The sequence below is a fragment of the Otolemur garnettii genome, unplaced genomic scaffold (genome assembly GCF_000181295.1).
Source record: "Otolemur garnettii isolate 467f Iridium unplaced genomic scaffold, OtoGar3 scaffold00007, whole genome shotgun sequence".
Taxonomy (NCBI): Eukaryota; Metazoa; Chordata; class Mammalia; order Primates; family Galagidae; genus Otolemur; species Otolemur garnettii.
This window is the reverse complement of record NW_003852402.1, coordinates 28,508,812-28,526,663: the sequence shown is the minus strand read 5'-3', so window position 1 is coordinate 28,526,663 and position 17,852 is coordinate 28,508,812. Positions and strand designations below refer to the sequence as shown.

Below are 17,852 nucleotides of genomic sequence, written 5' to 3'. Positions count from 1 at the left end.
CAGCTAACATATCATAAATCTAAATAAATGTCCAAATAGATTGTTTCAATTAAATCTCTTCTCCAAAAAGTCTTTCCCTATCATCCAATCAAAAATTACCCCTCTGTCCTTTCCTTCACATCCCTCTGGGACTTGATTTTCTTTTTACCAGTTCTTATTACCTGACATAATACCCTGAACTGTGTGTTTATCCGCTGATTATTGGAAATTATTAATTTCCTATAAATGCTAAGTTTAGGGGGTTAAGGATTTGTTGGCCTTGTCCACTAGTGTATTGCTAGCATCTAAGCCATTCTTAAAATATAGAAGAAGCTTAGTAAATACATGTATATTTGTTGACAGATTAATGAAAAAGATACAGATATGGGCACAATGCAGGAAGTTGTCAAAGAACTTAATAACTTTGATAAAGTACTTTTATTTTTTATGATGGATTTTATTTTTATAATAAAGGATATTAAATCTCCCTGAGGAGGTGCAGGGGGGTATCCTGGTGAATGGACAGAATAGCTTAAAGTGAGTCTTAAAAGATTTATATGTGGAAAGATGGCTGGAGAACACTTAGAGAACTAAAAATAGACCTGCCATTTCATCCTGCAATTCCTTTATTAGGTATATATCCAGAAGACCAAAAATCACATTACAACAAAAATATTTGTATCAGAATGTTTATTGCAGCCCAATTCATAATTGCCAGGTCATGGAAGAAGCCCAAGTGCCCATCGATCCATGAATGGATCAATAAACTGTTGTATAGGTACACCATGAAATACTATGCAGTCATAAAGAAAGAGGGAGACTTTACGTCCTTCATGTTCACATGGATAGAACTGGAAAATGTTCTTCTTAGTAAAGTATCACAAGAATGGAAGAAAAAGTATCCAACGTACACAGCCCTATTATGAAACTAATTTATAGCTTTCTAATTATAGCCTAAGAATATGGGGAGGGAGGAGGGGCAAGGCAGGTATGGTGGAAGGAGGGTGATTGGAGGGATCACTTCTTTGGTTTATCTTACAAGGATACAAGCAAATCTTTCTAAGAGTAGAATATAAATGTCTTAACACAATAACTAAGAAAATGACATAAAGGCTATGTTAACCAGTTTGATGAAAGTATTTCAAACTGTATGCAATTAATGTACACAGCTATCATTTAATCAAAAAAAAAAAAAAAAGATCTGTACGTGTTTCCAAGCAAAAGGAGTGTACGGGAATTCCAGGAAGAAAGGAAAATTTTCATTGCCATGAATACAAACACAGCAAGCTTCAAACTCATCAGTATGGTTGACCCAATTCAAGCAATTCAATTTCAAATAGATAGTAAAGGATCAGATATACATATTAGAAAGCTCACTTTAACAATACTGTGGATAATCAAGTTAGCCAAAATATAAGCATCTTTAGAAATCTCGATGGAAATTGAATAAAGTCTTGAACCACGGCAGTAGCAGTGAGAATAGAAAGGGGTTTATTGGAAATACAACCCATAGGATAAGGTAGCTAAGGCTCTCAAATATTTTAAAAATTCTTTCTTTCTTTCTTTAGAACAGCAGGTACATTTTAAGAGGGGGGTCAGTCAAAAATGTAGGTGATGCTTTTTGAACCAACCAATATTTGAAAGCTAACAGTGGATGTGAAATCTGAGGACTATCAGAGTGAGATTAAGATGTAAGTGTAGGACCTCACTCCTCTTATGTTGCCTAAATTTCTACTTTTCTCTACATGTGTTGTAATTCAATATTTTACATCTTACCTGGAAACAAAATCTATGGACTGCAAGGGTGAAGAGGAAAAAGAATTTGCCAGATATTTAAGGAATGTATTTCTGTTTATTTCATACATTTACAAGTCTATTGCTATTTTATATACATTTTCAATTGTATTGGTAAAGTTGCTTTGTAATTCCCTAGAGATAAAATGAGCATTTTCTTCTACTTAGGGGTAAATGCTAAGTATTTATGATGATTGCAAAGTCGACCCAAGGAACACCTAAGGCCATCTTATGATAAAATTATAACTATAGAAAACCAGACTGCCAAACTGGAAATATCACAAGAAAAAAGAAATTCATAGTTTTTTGTAAAGCCAGCCTTTTAAATTCTCCAGTATTTCTGAAAACACAGCTATTGCCAGTGGAAAAAGTTTTAAGTAAGAAATCCACATTCCTCTAGGTCATTTAGCAATCTATGATTCATCTGTATTTCCTTAGGTATTAGGTCATAATAATTTCTCACAAACCTCAAAGCCTGAGTGCATTATAGATCTACTTCACCATAAAGGCACCAGCTAACCCTAATTTTCAAATAGCGATCTTAAGGATAAAATGGAACTTTTCTAATGTTCCCAATTATCTCCCCCAAATTAGGAATTATAGCTAAGGCTCCAGTTCAATCACTCTTAGAAAGAGTTTGATCTATTGTGCTTTAATCCATTTATGGGCAGTTTATCCAGAAAGAGGTAAAATGTAAATCATTGTTGTTAATAAGACAGTTGAGACAATTTCCTGTTTTAAATTCACCCTGCTGTTAACGACATCCCCTGGGTACCTTCTTGAAAATTTAATCAAAGTGCTTCACAAGCCATCTCTGCGAATAGGGTACCAGGTGAGCAACTTTGAAGGGAAAAGGAACACGGGCAGGCAAACGTGTTACAAAGCGACTCTCAAGCAAGTTGGTGGCAGGAATGTCTCATGCTGCCATCTTTATCAACTAGCACTTTTATTTCTCGCTTAAAGATGAAGGAATTGATGACTAGAGTGTAGAGGAATGGACACCATGCTTGCAAAGGACAATTACTGATTCTTATCACATTAAAAGGAAAAACTGAGAACAGGACAGTCTCCTGGCAAGCCTAGAGATGTTTTGTGACTTTGGGGCAATCCCCCAGGTCACTCAGTGTTCCGGAATGAGATAAGATCGGTCACTCACTAGTGAGCATGTGTTAAACATTGATGCTTAGTACTTCTTCATGGGGGTTGTGGGGAAAGAACAGGTGAGGAAATAGCATGTGGAAATCCTTATGCGTGCAGCCCTCATATGTAATTAACTCTGCACACCTGTTGTGTATGCCATTACCTTAACTTTCCACACCTGTTGTGTATAATAGCCATTGCAGAGGGGGCTCTGGGCTACCCTGCATTTAAGGTTAGCCCGTCTCCCGCAAGCTTGTACTTCTAATCTGTGTCAAGCCTGGTTCCTACCTCCGGTGACCGAGACCAGGGCTGTAGATGTCACAACACTAGAGAGCATGTATGAGTTAGAATGTTAAAAAAACAATATTTGTTCTCATATATCTGTGTTGTGAACAGCAACTTCTTTTGTTTCTGCCTCCCTGGAGAAATGTACTTTCTGATCGTTAACTTTTGGGGGATCTCAATAGCTTGATCATAACACCAACTAAGTCAGTATTTTAAAAAATGTGGTACACTAATGAGTGGCGCAAGTGTCACCAATGGATTCTCTTTAAAAATGTGAACTCATCTGTTGCATAATGGACTGAGTATATATCTGGGACACTGTGTTTAGTTATCTACATGTAGAAAAGTGCCCCGATATGGTGGATACACACTAAAATTTTGAAAACCACTATTCAAAGTGGAGGTAGGGAAATGAGGGAAGAGGAGGTAAATGAGTCTCTAGATTTCCTCCTCTCAGCACCTCGCTAGTGCTGCCCCGGACAGAGTAGTTGTCCCCACGCTCTAACTAACGCCTCCACAGATCCCAGATCCTTCTATAATAAATGTCACATGGGCTTACCTTGTCCACCTGAAGAAATGGTGCTATAAAATTTGTACTTGTGCTTTGTAGATTTTAGAATAACATAGGACTTTGCATGGAGATAAATCGAAAGCTTTTGAATATGTCAACAGTCAGCTAGGGAGATGCTTTCCCCACGTAGAACACAGACAAATCCGTGTAAGTCCATCACATTCTTTCTAAAAGAGAATTTAGGGCACATTCTCTACTACTTACTTGAGAATAAGTCTCCAAAGATTGATGGTGGTTTTATACATAGAGGAAGGAAAATTCATTTTCATTTCTCATATATTAGTTTTATTGAGAAAAAAAATAGCTCTTAAGTTTATACCAAGAAATGACCTGAGGGTACTGTCACAGCTCAAAGAGTTGACCTGAATGTAGAAAAGACCTAAGAACCAAAAATGCAGTGTACCTAATTTAACCCAAAGATCTCAGGCATCTGCCAATCAGTCTGGATGATGACCCCTGAATGATGGCCCTTTTTTTTTGCTTTCAATTTCAGCTGGCTTTCACTCATCTTAGTTTGAAGGTTTTTGTTTTTTTTATTTTTTTTTCTTTCTTCCTTTAGCAATTCTCTTGCCCTTTGCCTTTCATGTAGCTGGAATTACAGGTGCTTGGTAGAGATGGGGGTCTCACTCTGGCTCACTCTGGTTCATGCCGGCTTTATGCTGGTCTCAAACCTCTAGAGCTCAGGTGATCCACTGAACTTGGCCTCAAGTTGAGCCACCATGCCCAGCCAATGATGGCCCACTTTATCATAAGATAGAGTTCACTAAAAATGACCTGTTAAAATTTATTATGCTTTAGAGATATTACTCTGTTTTAGATACATGTTGGACCCCACAGGCGCTTTTATGGGATGAATATACATTGGACTACAAATTTGCGGCCACTCAAGGACTATTTCAGGCTACCAAAATGACATAGCAAATATGTGGTGAAGAGTAACTATGGTAGATTGAGATACTCAAAGACTATTTTGAAGAACAGAACTAATTTATTATCAGAAATTGTTTTTAGAAGGCATTCAATGACTGTGTCATGTTCTCTAAGTACATTTGGTTTCAAACATAGTTTTGTTTTTAACTAAGTAAGATAGAAGTTATTTTTAATAAATTATATGCACTACTACTTCTAATTGTGTCAAATTGTGGGTACCAGTATTATAGAAAGCTGTTATTACATATTATAAACTCAAAACCTCTGTTCCAGACATATTGGTTTCAAGATTAATTCTTTTTTTTTAATGTGGGATTTTTTTAATTATTAAATGATAGCTGTGTACATTAATCCAATCATGGGGTACAGTGCAGTGTTTTCATATACAATTTGAAATATTTTCATTAAACTGGTTAACATAGCCTTCATGTTATTTTCTTAGTTATTGTGTTAAGACATTTATATTCTACTTTTAGAAAGATTCACTTGTAGTCTTGTAAGATAAACCATAGAGGTGATCCCTTGAATCACCCTCCCTCCACCCATCTACTGCCCTCCCCTCGATTAATTCATTTTTAAAGTATAGTTTTCAAAAAATTGTATGCTCATTGAACATTTTTAATCCTGGGAGTTATCTATCATTTTTGCTTAAAAATCACAGTAAAGAGATTGCTGAGATCTTATAGAAACTTCTTATTTAATAGACTATTATTGGACATGAATCTATAAAAACAAGGATAGCAATAAAGACAACTACCTAAGAAAGTTGTCAGATCTAATTCTGTCTTATAAGATATGTTTATAAACTCCTTGTAATGAATGCTAAAAGCAAATTATTTAATGGAAAACTCTATGTCCACCTTAGATATTACAGGCCAGAGATATCTTTTGAATTCTAATCTATTCTTTTATGCAGGGGAGATATGAATTTCACAAAAAGTCGAACACTGATGCCATTTGCTATGTTTTATTTTGCTATTAGCTTATTAAACATAACATGCAAATAATCAAAAAGAAACACATACATGACTTAAAATGAAAAATACTTCTAAAAAAGGAAATTATACTAGGTAAGTACACAAATTCTTAATGCTAAAATACTTTAAATGAATGTGACTTTATAATTTTTGTCTAATATTTTGCAGAATTATTGGTTTCTAAATATATCACCTACTTCTTAACCAAAACAAATTTGAATATCAAGATAATTTGGCCCAAGACAGTAAACATCCATATGCATGTAATCCATGGTTTTGGACACATTAAGTTAAGATATGAGGATTATAAAATTTGGCTGATGTCCGTGCAATGAGCAGAAAGTTTTGCACATCATTTAACAAGAGAGATACAGAAAACACCAAATTTACAAATAAAAAATCAAGTTTGGTTCCTATTTGTGTGTATGTGTGTGTTCTTGTGATGAAATAGGCCTGCCTTTCATCTTTTCTTTCAGAAAAAGTGGTAAATGTTTACAAAACATTTTCCTTAAGAATTAAAAATTCATGGAAGTAATAAACAATAACAACAACAACAAAAGGATACAATGAGAACTTACACACAGAAAAGTAACCATAAACTTTTCCTCCAGGATACACCTCAATCTAACTGGGATTGGCAGAAGTTAATTAACAGTGATTTCATTTGCTACCCGTAGACATTCGTACATATCAGGAGGCAGGCTGCTTTCCGTCAGGCGGTTGCCGTCCAGACGCAAATGCTTGATCTTGGAGTAGGATAGTGGTCCCAGGATCTTACAGAAGCTCTTTACCTCAAACTCTGAAAATCGAAGAATAGAAAATTGTATTCATTTTTTCATATGCTAGGTTACAACAATAATCTTAAAAATTCTTCAAGTCTATGTTATCAAATAGAACAAACTCCTAGGCAAAACCAAATCATGACATGTGCACCAGCCAAGTTTTGTCCTTCTGGTTCCTTCTCAAACTCCAATTAATCATACCTTCAGGGCAGACCCAAACACCGTAATCTTTTACTTCAAGTTGCCCCCTTACCTCAGTAGTTTAATTCCAGGGATTTTTCTACGGTACCTACCTCGTTATGGAATAACGGAAAGAGGATGAGCATGGGTGGATGTTGGGATTCTACCTCTCCCACTTACCAGGTACGTGACCTTGGAGGACTTATCTGATTTCCCTGTTGGAGATAACAAACCCATCTCACTGTGCTGAATGAAGATTAAATTCATTAAGGAGCACAAAGCACTTCAGACAGTCCCAGTACAGGATGTCCTACATATTTACTGATGACCTTTACATTTTTTTTCTTTTCCAAATTACTCTACATTAAGAAGATCAGTGATTGGGCTAATGCTTCAAATTACAAATCTGATCAATGGAAAATTGTTTTGGTCTGTATATTCTTTAATATTAGAAAAATATTCAGGGACTCTATTCATGGTTAATAGAACATGGACAGTTAATATGCATGATTATTATCTGGCAAAATAACCTAACTCGTGGAGTATCTGACAATGTCAAAGGTACAGAAAGAAGCAAAGTAACCACTATTCAAATGACCACTGTGTTCTGGGCACTGTGGTCTCTCTCTAGCATGGAGATCCCATTGGCTTCGCTCCTAGAAGCCGCTCTTCCCATCTTCTACACCGGTTCTTCCTTCCTTTACTCATAACGTGTGGACTCCCAAAGGTCCCTGCATCTGTATCCTTCTTTCTTGTTTCAGAGAAAGAAGTAGCTGTGCCGCTGACCCTTACCCACCAATGCTAATGGATGTCTTCAGCCCTGAAACATCTCAGATTCCTTCAGCATTTCAGTCTGTCAGAGTGTCCTTCCTCCTAACCACACATGTTTAAAATGTGGGGTCACGTATTGCCACATAGTGAATTTTCCACTGGAAACAAACGTGGGAGTTTAACTGTCAGCTCAGCAGTTGTGTGACAGTCAAACAGCACCAACTGTTACCTTGGATGCTTTCCAGATATAGCAAAGAACATGTGGTACTTCAGAGCTGGCAATCAGGGCCTCCTTCATAACTACAACCCTACTAGGAGTTACATGAAACTATGGAAGAATAACAAAGAATGACATGAATAAGGTGTACTGTCATTTTTTTGGATAGCATCCTCTTTATTCAGGATGGCATGGAAACAATTTTTTAGCAGATAAAGATGTTTAATTTTAGTAGATTATTTTTCATATACAATTGCTGTATGGGTGAGGCGATGCTCCTCACATGGTTTTTACTTTAAACCTTTGTCCATCAATCATGGCTTTTCCCACCTGTTAGTGCAAGGTGGGAAATTGGTTCCCCCCGAATCTGTATTTCTTGAATTGAAAGTCTCCAAAGAGCAGATAAGTGCACAGTCTATGTGAATCAGGTCAAAAGCCACCCAGAACATAAATGAAAAAGTAACCGTGGCAGCAGAAGGAAGGAAGAAACCATGGAAACATCAGATGAGGAGAAAGGTTGTATATAAGAAAAAGGGCCCTGTCACAGATTTTTTTTTAGAGATAGAGTCTCACTTTGTCACCCTGAGTAGAGTGCTATGGCGTCACAGCTCACAGCAACCTCCAAATCCTGGGCTTAGGCGATTCTCTTGCCTCAGCCTCCCGAGTAGCTGGGACCACAGGCACCTACCACAATGCCTGGCTATTTTTTGTTGCAGTTTGGCCAGGGCTGGGTTTGAACCCACCACCCTTGGAATATGGGGCCTGTGCCCTACTCACTGAACAACAGGTGCCGCCCTGGTGATACATATTTTTTGTAAAGATGTTCCAAACCCTCCTTAATTTTTCTCATCATCCTCATCAGAATACCAAGAAGGCCACATACTCCCAAGTAGAGGTCACAGAAGTAGATGATGGTCATCAGAGTTCCAAGTAATCGTGTCAAGGAAGACCATAAGAATCTATGGGCATCTCTAGGGTTATGGAAGATGATTTGAGTGCCCCTGCCAACTGTATTCCTTCTGAACTTGATCATTCCTTCCTAAACTAGATCTTGTTAAAAAATAAATGTAAGACACAGAAAATCTATGTTATAAAGGGGGCAATGAATGCAAGATCAATATCAAGAAGGATAAATTAACACAGAATATTAAATTTAAAGGAATGAGATATTAATTTTTATGATCTTAATTATTCTTGACCTGGATACTCTAAAGAAAGACTAGATATTGGACACATAACTGAAATAGAATTCTTTTATGTTGGAAGTAGAGGGATACTTCGTTGGCATTTTTCTTTATTATTTTAATAGAGCCAGAGCAATATTGATTGGTGTTGCCCAGTTCAGGCATTTAAAGGTTGAGGACAAATAAACCAAAGTCAGGCACAATTGTTACTTACTTTCCAGTTCATTGACCTCCAGGTAATAGTTTTCAAGGTTCTCATTGACAGTCGGAATGCTTTTAAGTTTATTATAGGAGAGATCCAGCTCAACCAGGGAGGATACGTTAAAAGAATTTCCAGGGATTCCACCATCAGCCAGTTCATTGTGAGACAAACGCAGATACTGCAGCCCATTAAAGCGCTTGAAATACTCATCAGGGATGTTGTTAATCTTATTGTTGTCTAAGTAGAGAGTGAGAAGAGTCACTGGGAGGCCAGAAGGCAGCTTACTCATCTGATTGAAGCTCAAGTCGAGGTACTCCAGGGATTTAAGTCCTCTGAAAGCCGCAGAGATCGCATCCTCCCTTAGCAGATTGTGTTGAAGGTGGATGAAGGTCAGATTTACCAGGCCCTCAAAGGAGCCCAGCTTTGTGATCTTGTTGTTAGTGAGCTGCAGATCCTCCAGAGACTTAGGAAGGGGGCCCACAGACTCTGTCAGGTTGTTGTAGTTTATATGAAGCTTCTTCAGCTGTTTCAATTTCGAGAAAACCCTCCCTTTGATCTTGGAGTTTTCTAGGAGGTTGTGATCTAGGATGAGCCACTGCAGATCAGTGACATTCTCAAAGGCCTTGTCATCGATGTGGTCAATCTGGTTATTCCTCAGGTAAAGGTACTTGATTCCGGGGGGCACCATGGGCACGCTTTTCAGTTTCAGCTGGTCGCAGTACATGGCAGAGGGGTAGCTTTCTGGGCAGTTGCATTCAGGTGCACAGTTTGGCGATGACAGCCCGTAGATGGACAAGGGAAAATCATAATCATCATAGTATTGGCCACTGACACCCCAAATTAAAGCCAAGCAGAGAGCAAATGCACCTAGATTCATTTTTGGCAAATGGTTTGAACCCTAAATGAAGAAGAAACGTTTGTTACTATAAAATAGTAGACTTCCCCCCGCCACAAAAGAAGAAAATAAATTAAATTGGCAACACTAAAATGCATTAGTAAATGTGCATTTTGTTATTGGATAAAGATGTCTGTTTACATCTTTGGGGTGAACAGGATTCAGGTTAACTGCATACACATGCGCCCCCTGCTGGGAGAGCCGGGTCTAACTGTTTCACTCAATCTCTCAGCTCCTTCTTTGATTAAATGCTTTCCTGCAAGAGGTTTCTGAGTGGTGCTCGCTGACCACCCTACTAGACCACTGCTCAGAGCGTCCCTCAAAACCAGAAGAAATGAAAATGAGAAGACGGTTGTCAGCCGTACCCTCTACCCTGCCATTTGACATCATCAAGATACCTCATTAAGATCTTTACTGGGAACATGGGCTATCTGTGGTTTTGCCTGAAGGGAAGCTGTTCTTACCATGTGTGGGGGAGGAGCGGGGAACATATGTCTTTAAAAGTATCTAGTTATTGTTGGTTCCCAGGAAAGGGAATAGAATTCTTGGTGCTGGAGTTCGTGCATATTATTTCAAGATTTCTTTAACATTCCATTCTTTGAAGAACACTGCAAAACTGTGTTCTAACATTTAAATCTGTAACTAATATTTGTAACATTCAGTTACTAACTGTAACTGATTATTTAGTAAACTAGTTTTAGTAAAACTAGTCTGACTTAATCAGGGACATGTCACACACATTCTAAGAATTTTTAAATCTAGAAAGATATCCAACAGGTAGAGAAAGATATTCTTTCCAAGTTTTGAATCAGAGTAATCGTCTCTCTCAGTAAATCACAAGTTCCCTACTCTCCTCATGCAACATTTAAGGCGACAGTGTTTGTGTATCCAGATTTCAGTGGCCTCACAGAAAGCAGATGGGAGAGAGGTGAGAATAAAGAAAATGTCTATATTTAACACTAGCGTTAAGGAATCACCTAGGAAAAGATTCAGTTGAGAACGTAAACTAAAAATAGTTTGTAATAGTTATCTTTTCATATTAGCGTATTTCTACCATATGTCTAAGGGGAAGCTCAATAAAAGCCCATTTCACTTTTCTTGGGGGAAGTTCAGAGTTAGGGAAAGCAAAATTAGTATCCAAGAGTAAAGTGACTTTATGAGAGTGAAGAGTTTATGAAGATGAAGTTGATAGACCGAAAAGAGAAATGTGAAGAAGGATTCACATTCCTTTAGGTAACAGAGACTCTATTCTATCTTCCTATGAAAGTATGATTCAAGCTTTTGGATCAAGGTGGTTTGAGATAAGTAGAATCTTTGGGATTAGAAACTTAAAACATCTCTGCTTTAATTTGGGATTATAGGCGCTCTATCTCATCAGCTGAAATACTAAAAAAAAAGTTGTTATAGTTTGACTGCTGACATAATGTAACAGTAGGTAGCCAGATTCTTAGTAAATTATTCCCTGAGATTCTGACTAAGGCATTTCATTTAGTTGACAGAACTTGGCCACGACTATAATTTTATAGCCCGAGAAAGAGCATGATGACATGTTCCTAGGATGTTACTACTATAAAGATTTGTCTTTCTTCATTAATAAGCTATTTCAAATTGAGCATACACCAAAATCCTCCTGGTGACTATAATGTGAGTCTTGAGTAGGAATGAAAAAAATGCTTCCATATTTTTGGCAGAGTAAAACGGGGGATCTAGATTCAATGAAAGTTTATAACCATATAATGACTCCACTATGAGGCAAAAGTACACTGCACTTCCCCTCATTTCTTCAAATGCCTGTGGCACTAGAGAAAATGCTGTTTTCAAGATGTAAATCTTTTCCCAGAATTTCTCTAAAACATGTTTTTTAAGACACGCATCTAAAACCAAATCTTTAAAACTAACAGCATAAACACAAGTAATCTGGAAGTGTCCAAGTCCTTTAGTTCACTCTTATAGCAGCAGAGAACGTCCTTGCAAATTACAGCAAATTGTCACAACACATTTATTGTAAAATATATTGAATGCTGATTGAAATGACCTTTCTTCGCTCCAGTATTAAATTCCAGCAACACTCCCATATATTAACTAGTTAACGTAACTAGTAACAAACATCCTAATTTTCATACTTTTCCACCGCGTCGACTTCATTCTCACATTGAAACTTTTTATAACTTTCCTTGCCAAGCACTACAGCATACGTTGCATAGAATTTATCTCAAATCCATAAATCATGGAAAGCACATTAAACAGGATGTGAAAGTAAATGCTCAAAATTGAGGATTTGCTGTTGAATAGCAATTGGCAAAGTGGCTCTGGAATTTTCTCTGGTCCTATTACAACAAACGCTATCCCAAACAGCAGCCCCAGTGCAATAGTTAAAACAGCGCTTACCTTTCTGTCTTGACACTGCTTTTGCTAATTCTTAAAGCAGATGTACTATGGACAGGAATCCACCAATATATGCTGTAAACTCTGTCAAGAGGGAGCTGACTGCCAGATTCTTAGTGATACAAGAGCTGAAGGGGGGGTGTAGGGGGGAAGCCAGCCCAGTCACGCCAGTCTCTGAATGGAGTTATGTCATTGTGGGGATCTTGTGGTGTGGCATGCGGATACGCTGCTCTTTAACGAAGTGCAGGTGGACGTGGGGAACGGGACAGCCTAGCTCATTCCCTATGGAATGGGAGAGAGATGCATGTTTAACCAGCTCAAATACCGCAGCTTTTAACCCAGAATGGAGTCCAGCTCCAAACAAGGCTGCTCGCCGTGAGAACATTTCTCTTGCAAACCTCTTTATTTCTGGGGTGTGGCAACAATTAAGTGCAATTCGTTCAGCCAACTGTCATGTTCATCTAAAAGCCTCGTAAATTATATACAGAACAAATAATCGGAGGAAAATGCAAAGAAGCAGACTCAGAGGAATTGAATTCTTTCTGTCTCTCGGTCTTGGAATCTATGTTGATTTACTTGGACTAAGTTAATTTTTGGCCAGGAGAGTAACTTCCATTAGTTTCTGAAATACAAAAGCGCTCCATATAGACCTGATTACACGTGGAAAATGTCAACATTTTCAGTTTACTGCTATGCTAAGAGGACGCTTTTTATGTTATTCAGGTCTGGAACCAATCAGCAGTGGCTTGCCTGTTTCTTATTTTGTGAGTTTCATTTGGGAATTCTCCCAAAACCTTACTTGGAGATAGCATTCTATAGCTTAATGCCAAAAAACATAAAAGAGCAGAGAAAAAAACGTACCCTAAGAATATCATGAGGCAATCATATTTCATTCTCTCAGTGCATGTTGGTGATTTTTTTTTCTCAATATAAAAGTTATTCAAAGCTGTGATCTCCCATTGGCCTGGTTTGAAATATCTTTCATTGTCAGCCCCTGATGCATGCTTTCATCAAAGGGGAGATTTATTGGGGTCCTTGTCTATTTTATTTTGTGATTTTTATCAGATTGTATTACTGAGCTTTATTTTCTCCAAAAGGTTCATTTCTTCATGTTTGAAAGGACTCTTTCAAGCAGACACTTTAATGTTACATTGCCACATTGTCATCTTTTTCCCTTTTTAAGAGAACAATATCACCTTTTCGCAGTGAGACCTCTGCAAAGTTAATGCTAATGCTGCATTTGCCTGAGATGAAGACAGTTGGAATATTTTATTTCTGTAAAAGAAATCTTGAAAAATAGAAAGTAAGTAACCTTCTTGAGAATAATTCACAGAATTGTAAGATGATTCGTAAGCATCATATTTTTACTATTATTGTTTCAAGAAAGTAGAAAGACATCAGTTTTTAAATAAAGGAAGTAAATAACCTTAAAAAGAAACAAGATCATAAAAGACAAAATAGACCAGTCGAATGTAACTAAGTGGTTTGTTATATACAAATTGTCAAAACAAATGTAAGTATCGGTTTTGAGTGACTCAAGTTCTATAATCTGAGATCATGTTTGAAAAATTCCATCTATCGACTTGGCGCCTGTGGCTCAAGTTGGTAAGGCACCAGCCACATACACCTAAGGTGGTGGGTTTGAATCCAGCCCAGGCCCACCAAACAACAATGACGGCTGCAACCAAAAAATAGCCGGGTGTTGTGGAGGGCGCCTGTGGTCCCAGCTACTTGGGAGGCAGAGGCAGGAGACTCGCTTGAGCCCAGGAGTTGGAGGTTGCTGTGAGCTGTGATGCCATGGCACTCTACCCAGGGGGACAGCTTGAGGCTCTGTCTCAAAAAAAAAGAAGAAAGGAAAATTCCATCTATTGATTCCTTAAGATTTTCTTTATAAAGCAATAAATGTGTGGTGACATCTAAAACAAATTTTAAAGAATTAATTAGATTTAGCTCCTTGTGAAGTTGACATTGTCAACCTATACTTTTCAAATCAGTTCTATGAGACCAAGAATTGAATAGCTTGCACATTTCAAAATATATTTCCAGGGTCTATTAGAAAGAAATGAAATGACTGTTTATGGTGTTTCTAATATATTCCACACTTTATTCTCAAAATGTTCCCATTTCTTACTTTAAAGCTCATATTTTAAAACCTTAGACATTTATTTTCAGAAGTAGAAATGGAGACTCAGAAAACCTAAGTCACTTCTCAAGTAAATGTAGGGATAAAACCATGAACACCTTCATTTATTGGAAAGAGGATGGACAGGATGAAGCTAAGACAAGGTAGTTAATTCAATCAGCTTAAAATATTTTATAAACAATATTATTATCAAAATCAATAGTATTATGAATTGAGAAAAAACATCAATATTAACTAGGCTATATATTTCTTTTCTTTTTTTTTTTTTTTTGGCAGTTTTTGGCCTGGGGTGGGTTTGAACCTGCCACCTCCAGATATGGGGCCAGCGCCCTACTCCTTTGAGCCACAGGCGCCGCCCACCCTTGCTTTCTCTTATAATTTACAAAACAATATCACATACAATGGAATTTTATTCTTTCAATTGGGAAGAGTTCTGTCCACTTTGTTTATCTTAATGAACACATTTCAATAAAAACACTTCTTGATCAAGTGGTTTATACCTTCAAATAAGACAATAAAAAGTCTGATTCTTCTTCCGTCACCGCAATCTCATTCTCACTCTGAATTTAACATATTTTAGGAGCCATGAAGCAATCTTTCTTTCATCTCCGCAGTCCCTTATGCTCATATAGATGTATATTTTTATTGTTTTTTTTTGTTTTGTGGCCAGGGCTGGGTTTGAACCCACCACCTCCGGCATATAGGGCCAGTGCCCTACTCCTTTGAGCCACAGGTGCCACCCAAGGATGTACATTTTTAAACTCATTCTAAAATTGCCTTCATTTTTCTTGCTATCTTATGTGACAAATATATTTTTAGAATTATCAGTGATCTGGTTTGCTGTGTATTTTTATTATTACGTTTTCATTATAACATGTATGAATGGTACAATTTGCTAAAACATTAACCAGCATAGCAGGATATCAGGCTAAATATAAAATTATCCTTCCCTCAACTGTCTGTCCAGTCACACTCTCTAGAAGTAATTGCTGTTTAGATTTTCTTGAGCTATTTTGGACACGTCCTGTACATGCAATTGCATTTCATTTCCATTTTTATGGCAACCTATAAGATACCTCAAATAGCTCAGCACTAAAATACCTTCTTCACTTAGGCAAGTAGAGAATCATAAATTTGTGGTAGGGAGAAATGAAGCCTCGTTCCTTATGACAAAAATATATTATCAAGCAAATTATATGCAACATAGCTTGAGGAAAATTCCAAAAGTAAGTGAGATTTCTGAAAAAAAGAGTCCACTTGTTTGAAGATTGTGTAGCTACTGCCTAATTGCCTTCAAAATTTTGTCCAGATATCACTCCCATCAGTGGTCTATAAGAATTTCACCATTCCTTCCTGCAGTTTGAATATGATCAAGCAGAGGATCTCTGTGAGCTCTTGAATGTTTTATTTCAGGAGCTGTCATTATCCCTGCTTTACTCCTTAGTTGTAGGCTTCTAGGGCCTTTAGGGACCTGCCCGTGGGAAACTCCTTGATGTCATTCCCTTTCCTCCTTTCCCTTATGCTCTAGTCTGGTCTTTCTGGGGCTCAACCTGGCCCTCGGATAAGCCAAGTTGATCCTCTGTAAGGGCCTTAACCTGCTGTTCTCTCTGACTCAGAAGCTTTTCCCACAGATCAGCAGTTGTTGAACATTTTTGTTCACTGGATTCTTTATATTCTTTTTTAGGGGGGTGGAGGAGGAAAAGCTCGCTCCTGAACCCTTAACCAAGTCAGTTAATTGTTATATGATTGATTCTGTTTTAAAAAGATATATATTTTTAAATTTAATGTTCAGTTAAAATCACAGCTGTATACATTTATGGGGTACAGTGTGATGATTTGATATATAAAGCAGAATGCTTCAATTAAACTGATTAACATTGCGATCACCTCACTTACTTGTATTTTGTGGTAAGACATTTAAAATTTACTCTTAGTTATTTTGACATATAGCCTTTCATTGCACACGTTAGATGAGATCCCACCAAATGCCCTCGCACCTTCGGATTCTTTATATTCTTAAGAAATTATTGATATTTTGAGGATCCTAAAGATACATGTAGGGTCCATCTCTCAGTATTTGCCACATTCAGAATTAATACTGAGAAATGTTTTAAGTGTTTAAGTAATTCATTAAGATAATAATGGAACTATTTCATGTTAATCTGAATAACATTTTTAAATGAAAATGCCTACTTTAAAAATGCATAGTAATAGGAATGGAATGGCCTTATATGTTTTCCAATCTATTTAACGTGTTAATTAATAGAAATGAACTGGATTTTTATGCCTGATGCTTAGTTCAATATGTGATGATATGTTGCATTTGTTGATACATCCAAAGAAAATCTCATCACAAATAGGTATCAAATTGGAAAGAAGTATAGTAATAGCATTTTTTTTTTTTTTTGGCCAGGGCTGGGTTTGAACCCACCACCTCCGGCATATGGGGCCAGCGCCCTACTCCTTCAAGCCACAGGTGCCACCCAGAAATAGCATTCTTAGGTAATTTCAGCTGCCTTTCTTTAACAAAAAATTTAAACTCAGCACATATTGGTTTCATGACGATTAGTTTTAATGTGAAAGTGAAATCATATCCAGAAACATTTTCTAATGTGGGTTCCAAAATTCTGATATTTTCTTGTAAGTTCAAATTTTGTCAACTATTATCAATAATTTTCCTTGAGCTAAAAGACACACTTCACTTTGTTCCCTGAGAATATATTTACCAAATATCTAAAAAATCATAATGTGTATTCAGTTATACTTTTAATTAAATATGGTGTTCCATACAAAAAAAGGGGGTTACTTCAGCCAGAGTTGCCTCTAGATTTGTTCATTTCTAAGACAAAATACAATTCTGCAGCTATGAGGTTAGCTCAATCTTCAGGTTTTGAATAAATACTTCTTGTGATAAATTAACATGTCATTGCAAAGTGGTTCACTCTGATTTATTTCACAGACTTTTCATCCACTAAGCTCTCAGCAATGAGAGGTCCTCAGCTTTTGTGAGCACTTCTCAGACCATTCACTATGTTCCACATAGTAAACAATCTTTGGCTTTTAGAGTCCATCACATATACAGTTGAATATTTAGTTCATTTTTCCTTAAAATCTGGATAATTGGTCTCAAAATCATGCCACAACTCAATGTTACCTTAAATCTATTTTAAATGTTCTGTCGTATAGGATAAAATTAGTTAAAGTGTCAACATCTATAACTTCAATGTAAATATGGCTTTCATAATCTTTCTGTGATTTCCATTTTCACCTACTTTTTGTGAATAGGGTCCTCCTTTTGTGATTCAGAGAACTCTTAGATATATCAATTTTCTGCCATGAAGACAATAGTCCATCTATATACAAAGAACATAGTATAATTTTTATTTTATCATTAATCCAATAAATAAAACATTAGTT

At 36.9% G+C, this 17,852-nt stretch overlaps 1 protein-coding gene across 1 annotated transcript; it reads right to left on the bottom strand.

The window, feature by feature from the left end:
• Positions 1 to 6,209: 6,209 nt before the first annotated feature.
• LUM (lumican) lies at positions 6,210 to 12,600 on the bottom strand. Its single transcript, XM_003783360.3, has 3 exons — positions 12,296 to 12,600; positions 9,025 to 9,910; positions 6,210 to 6,475 (listed from the first exon to the last, which is right to left on the bottom strand). The coding sequence occupies exons 2-3, from the start codon at positions 9,887 to 9,889 to the stop codon at positions 6,321 to 6,323; spliced, it is 1,020 nt and encodes a 339-aa protein (XP_003783408.1). The 5' UTR covers positions 9,890 to 9,910; positions 12,296 to 12,600; the 3' UTR covers positions 6,210 to 6,320.
• Positions 12,601 to 17,852: the final 5,252 nt, after the last annotated feature.

Coding starts and splice junctions, on each gene's coding strand:
- LUM (XM_003783360.3), bottom strand. CDS start 9,889: ATGAATCTAGGTGCATTTGCTCTCTGCTTGGCTTTAATTTGGGGTGTC. Junction 6,476..9,024: donor GGAGGTCAATGAACTGGAAA/GTAAGTAACAAT, acceptor TTCGATTTTCAG/AGTTTGAGGTAAAGAGCTTC.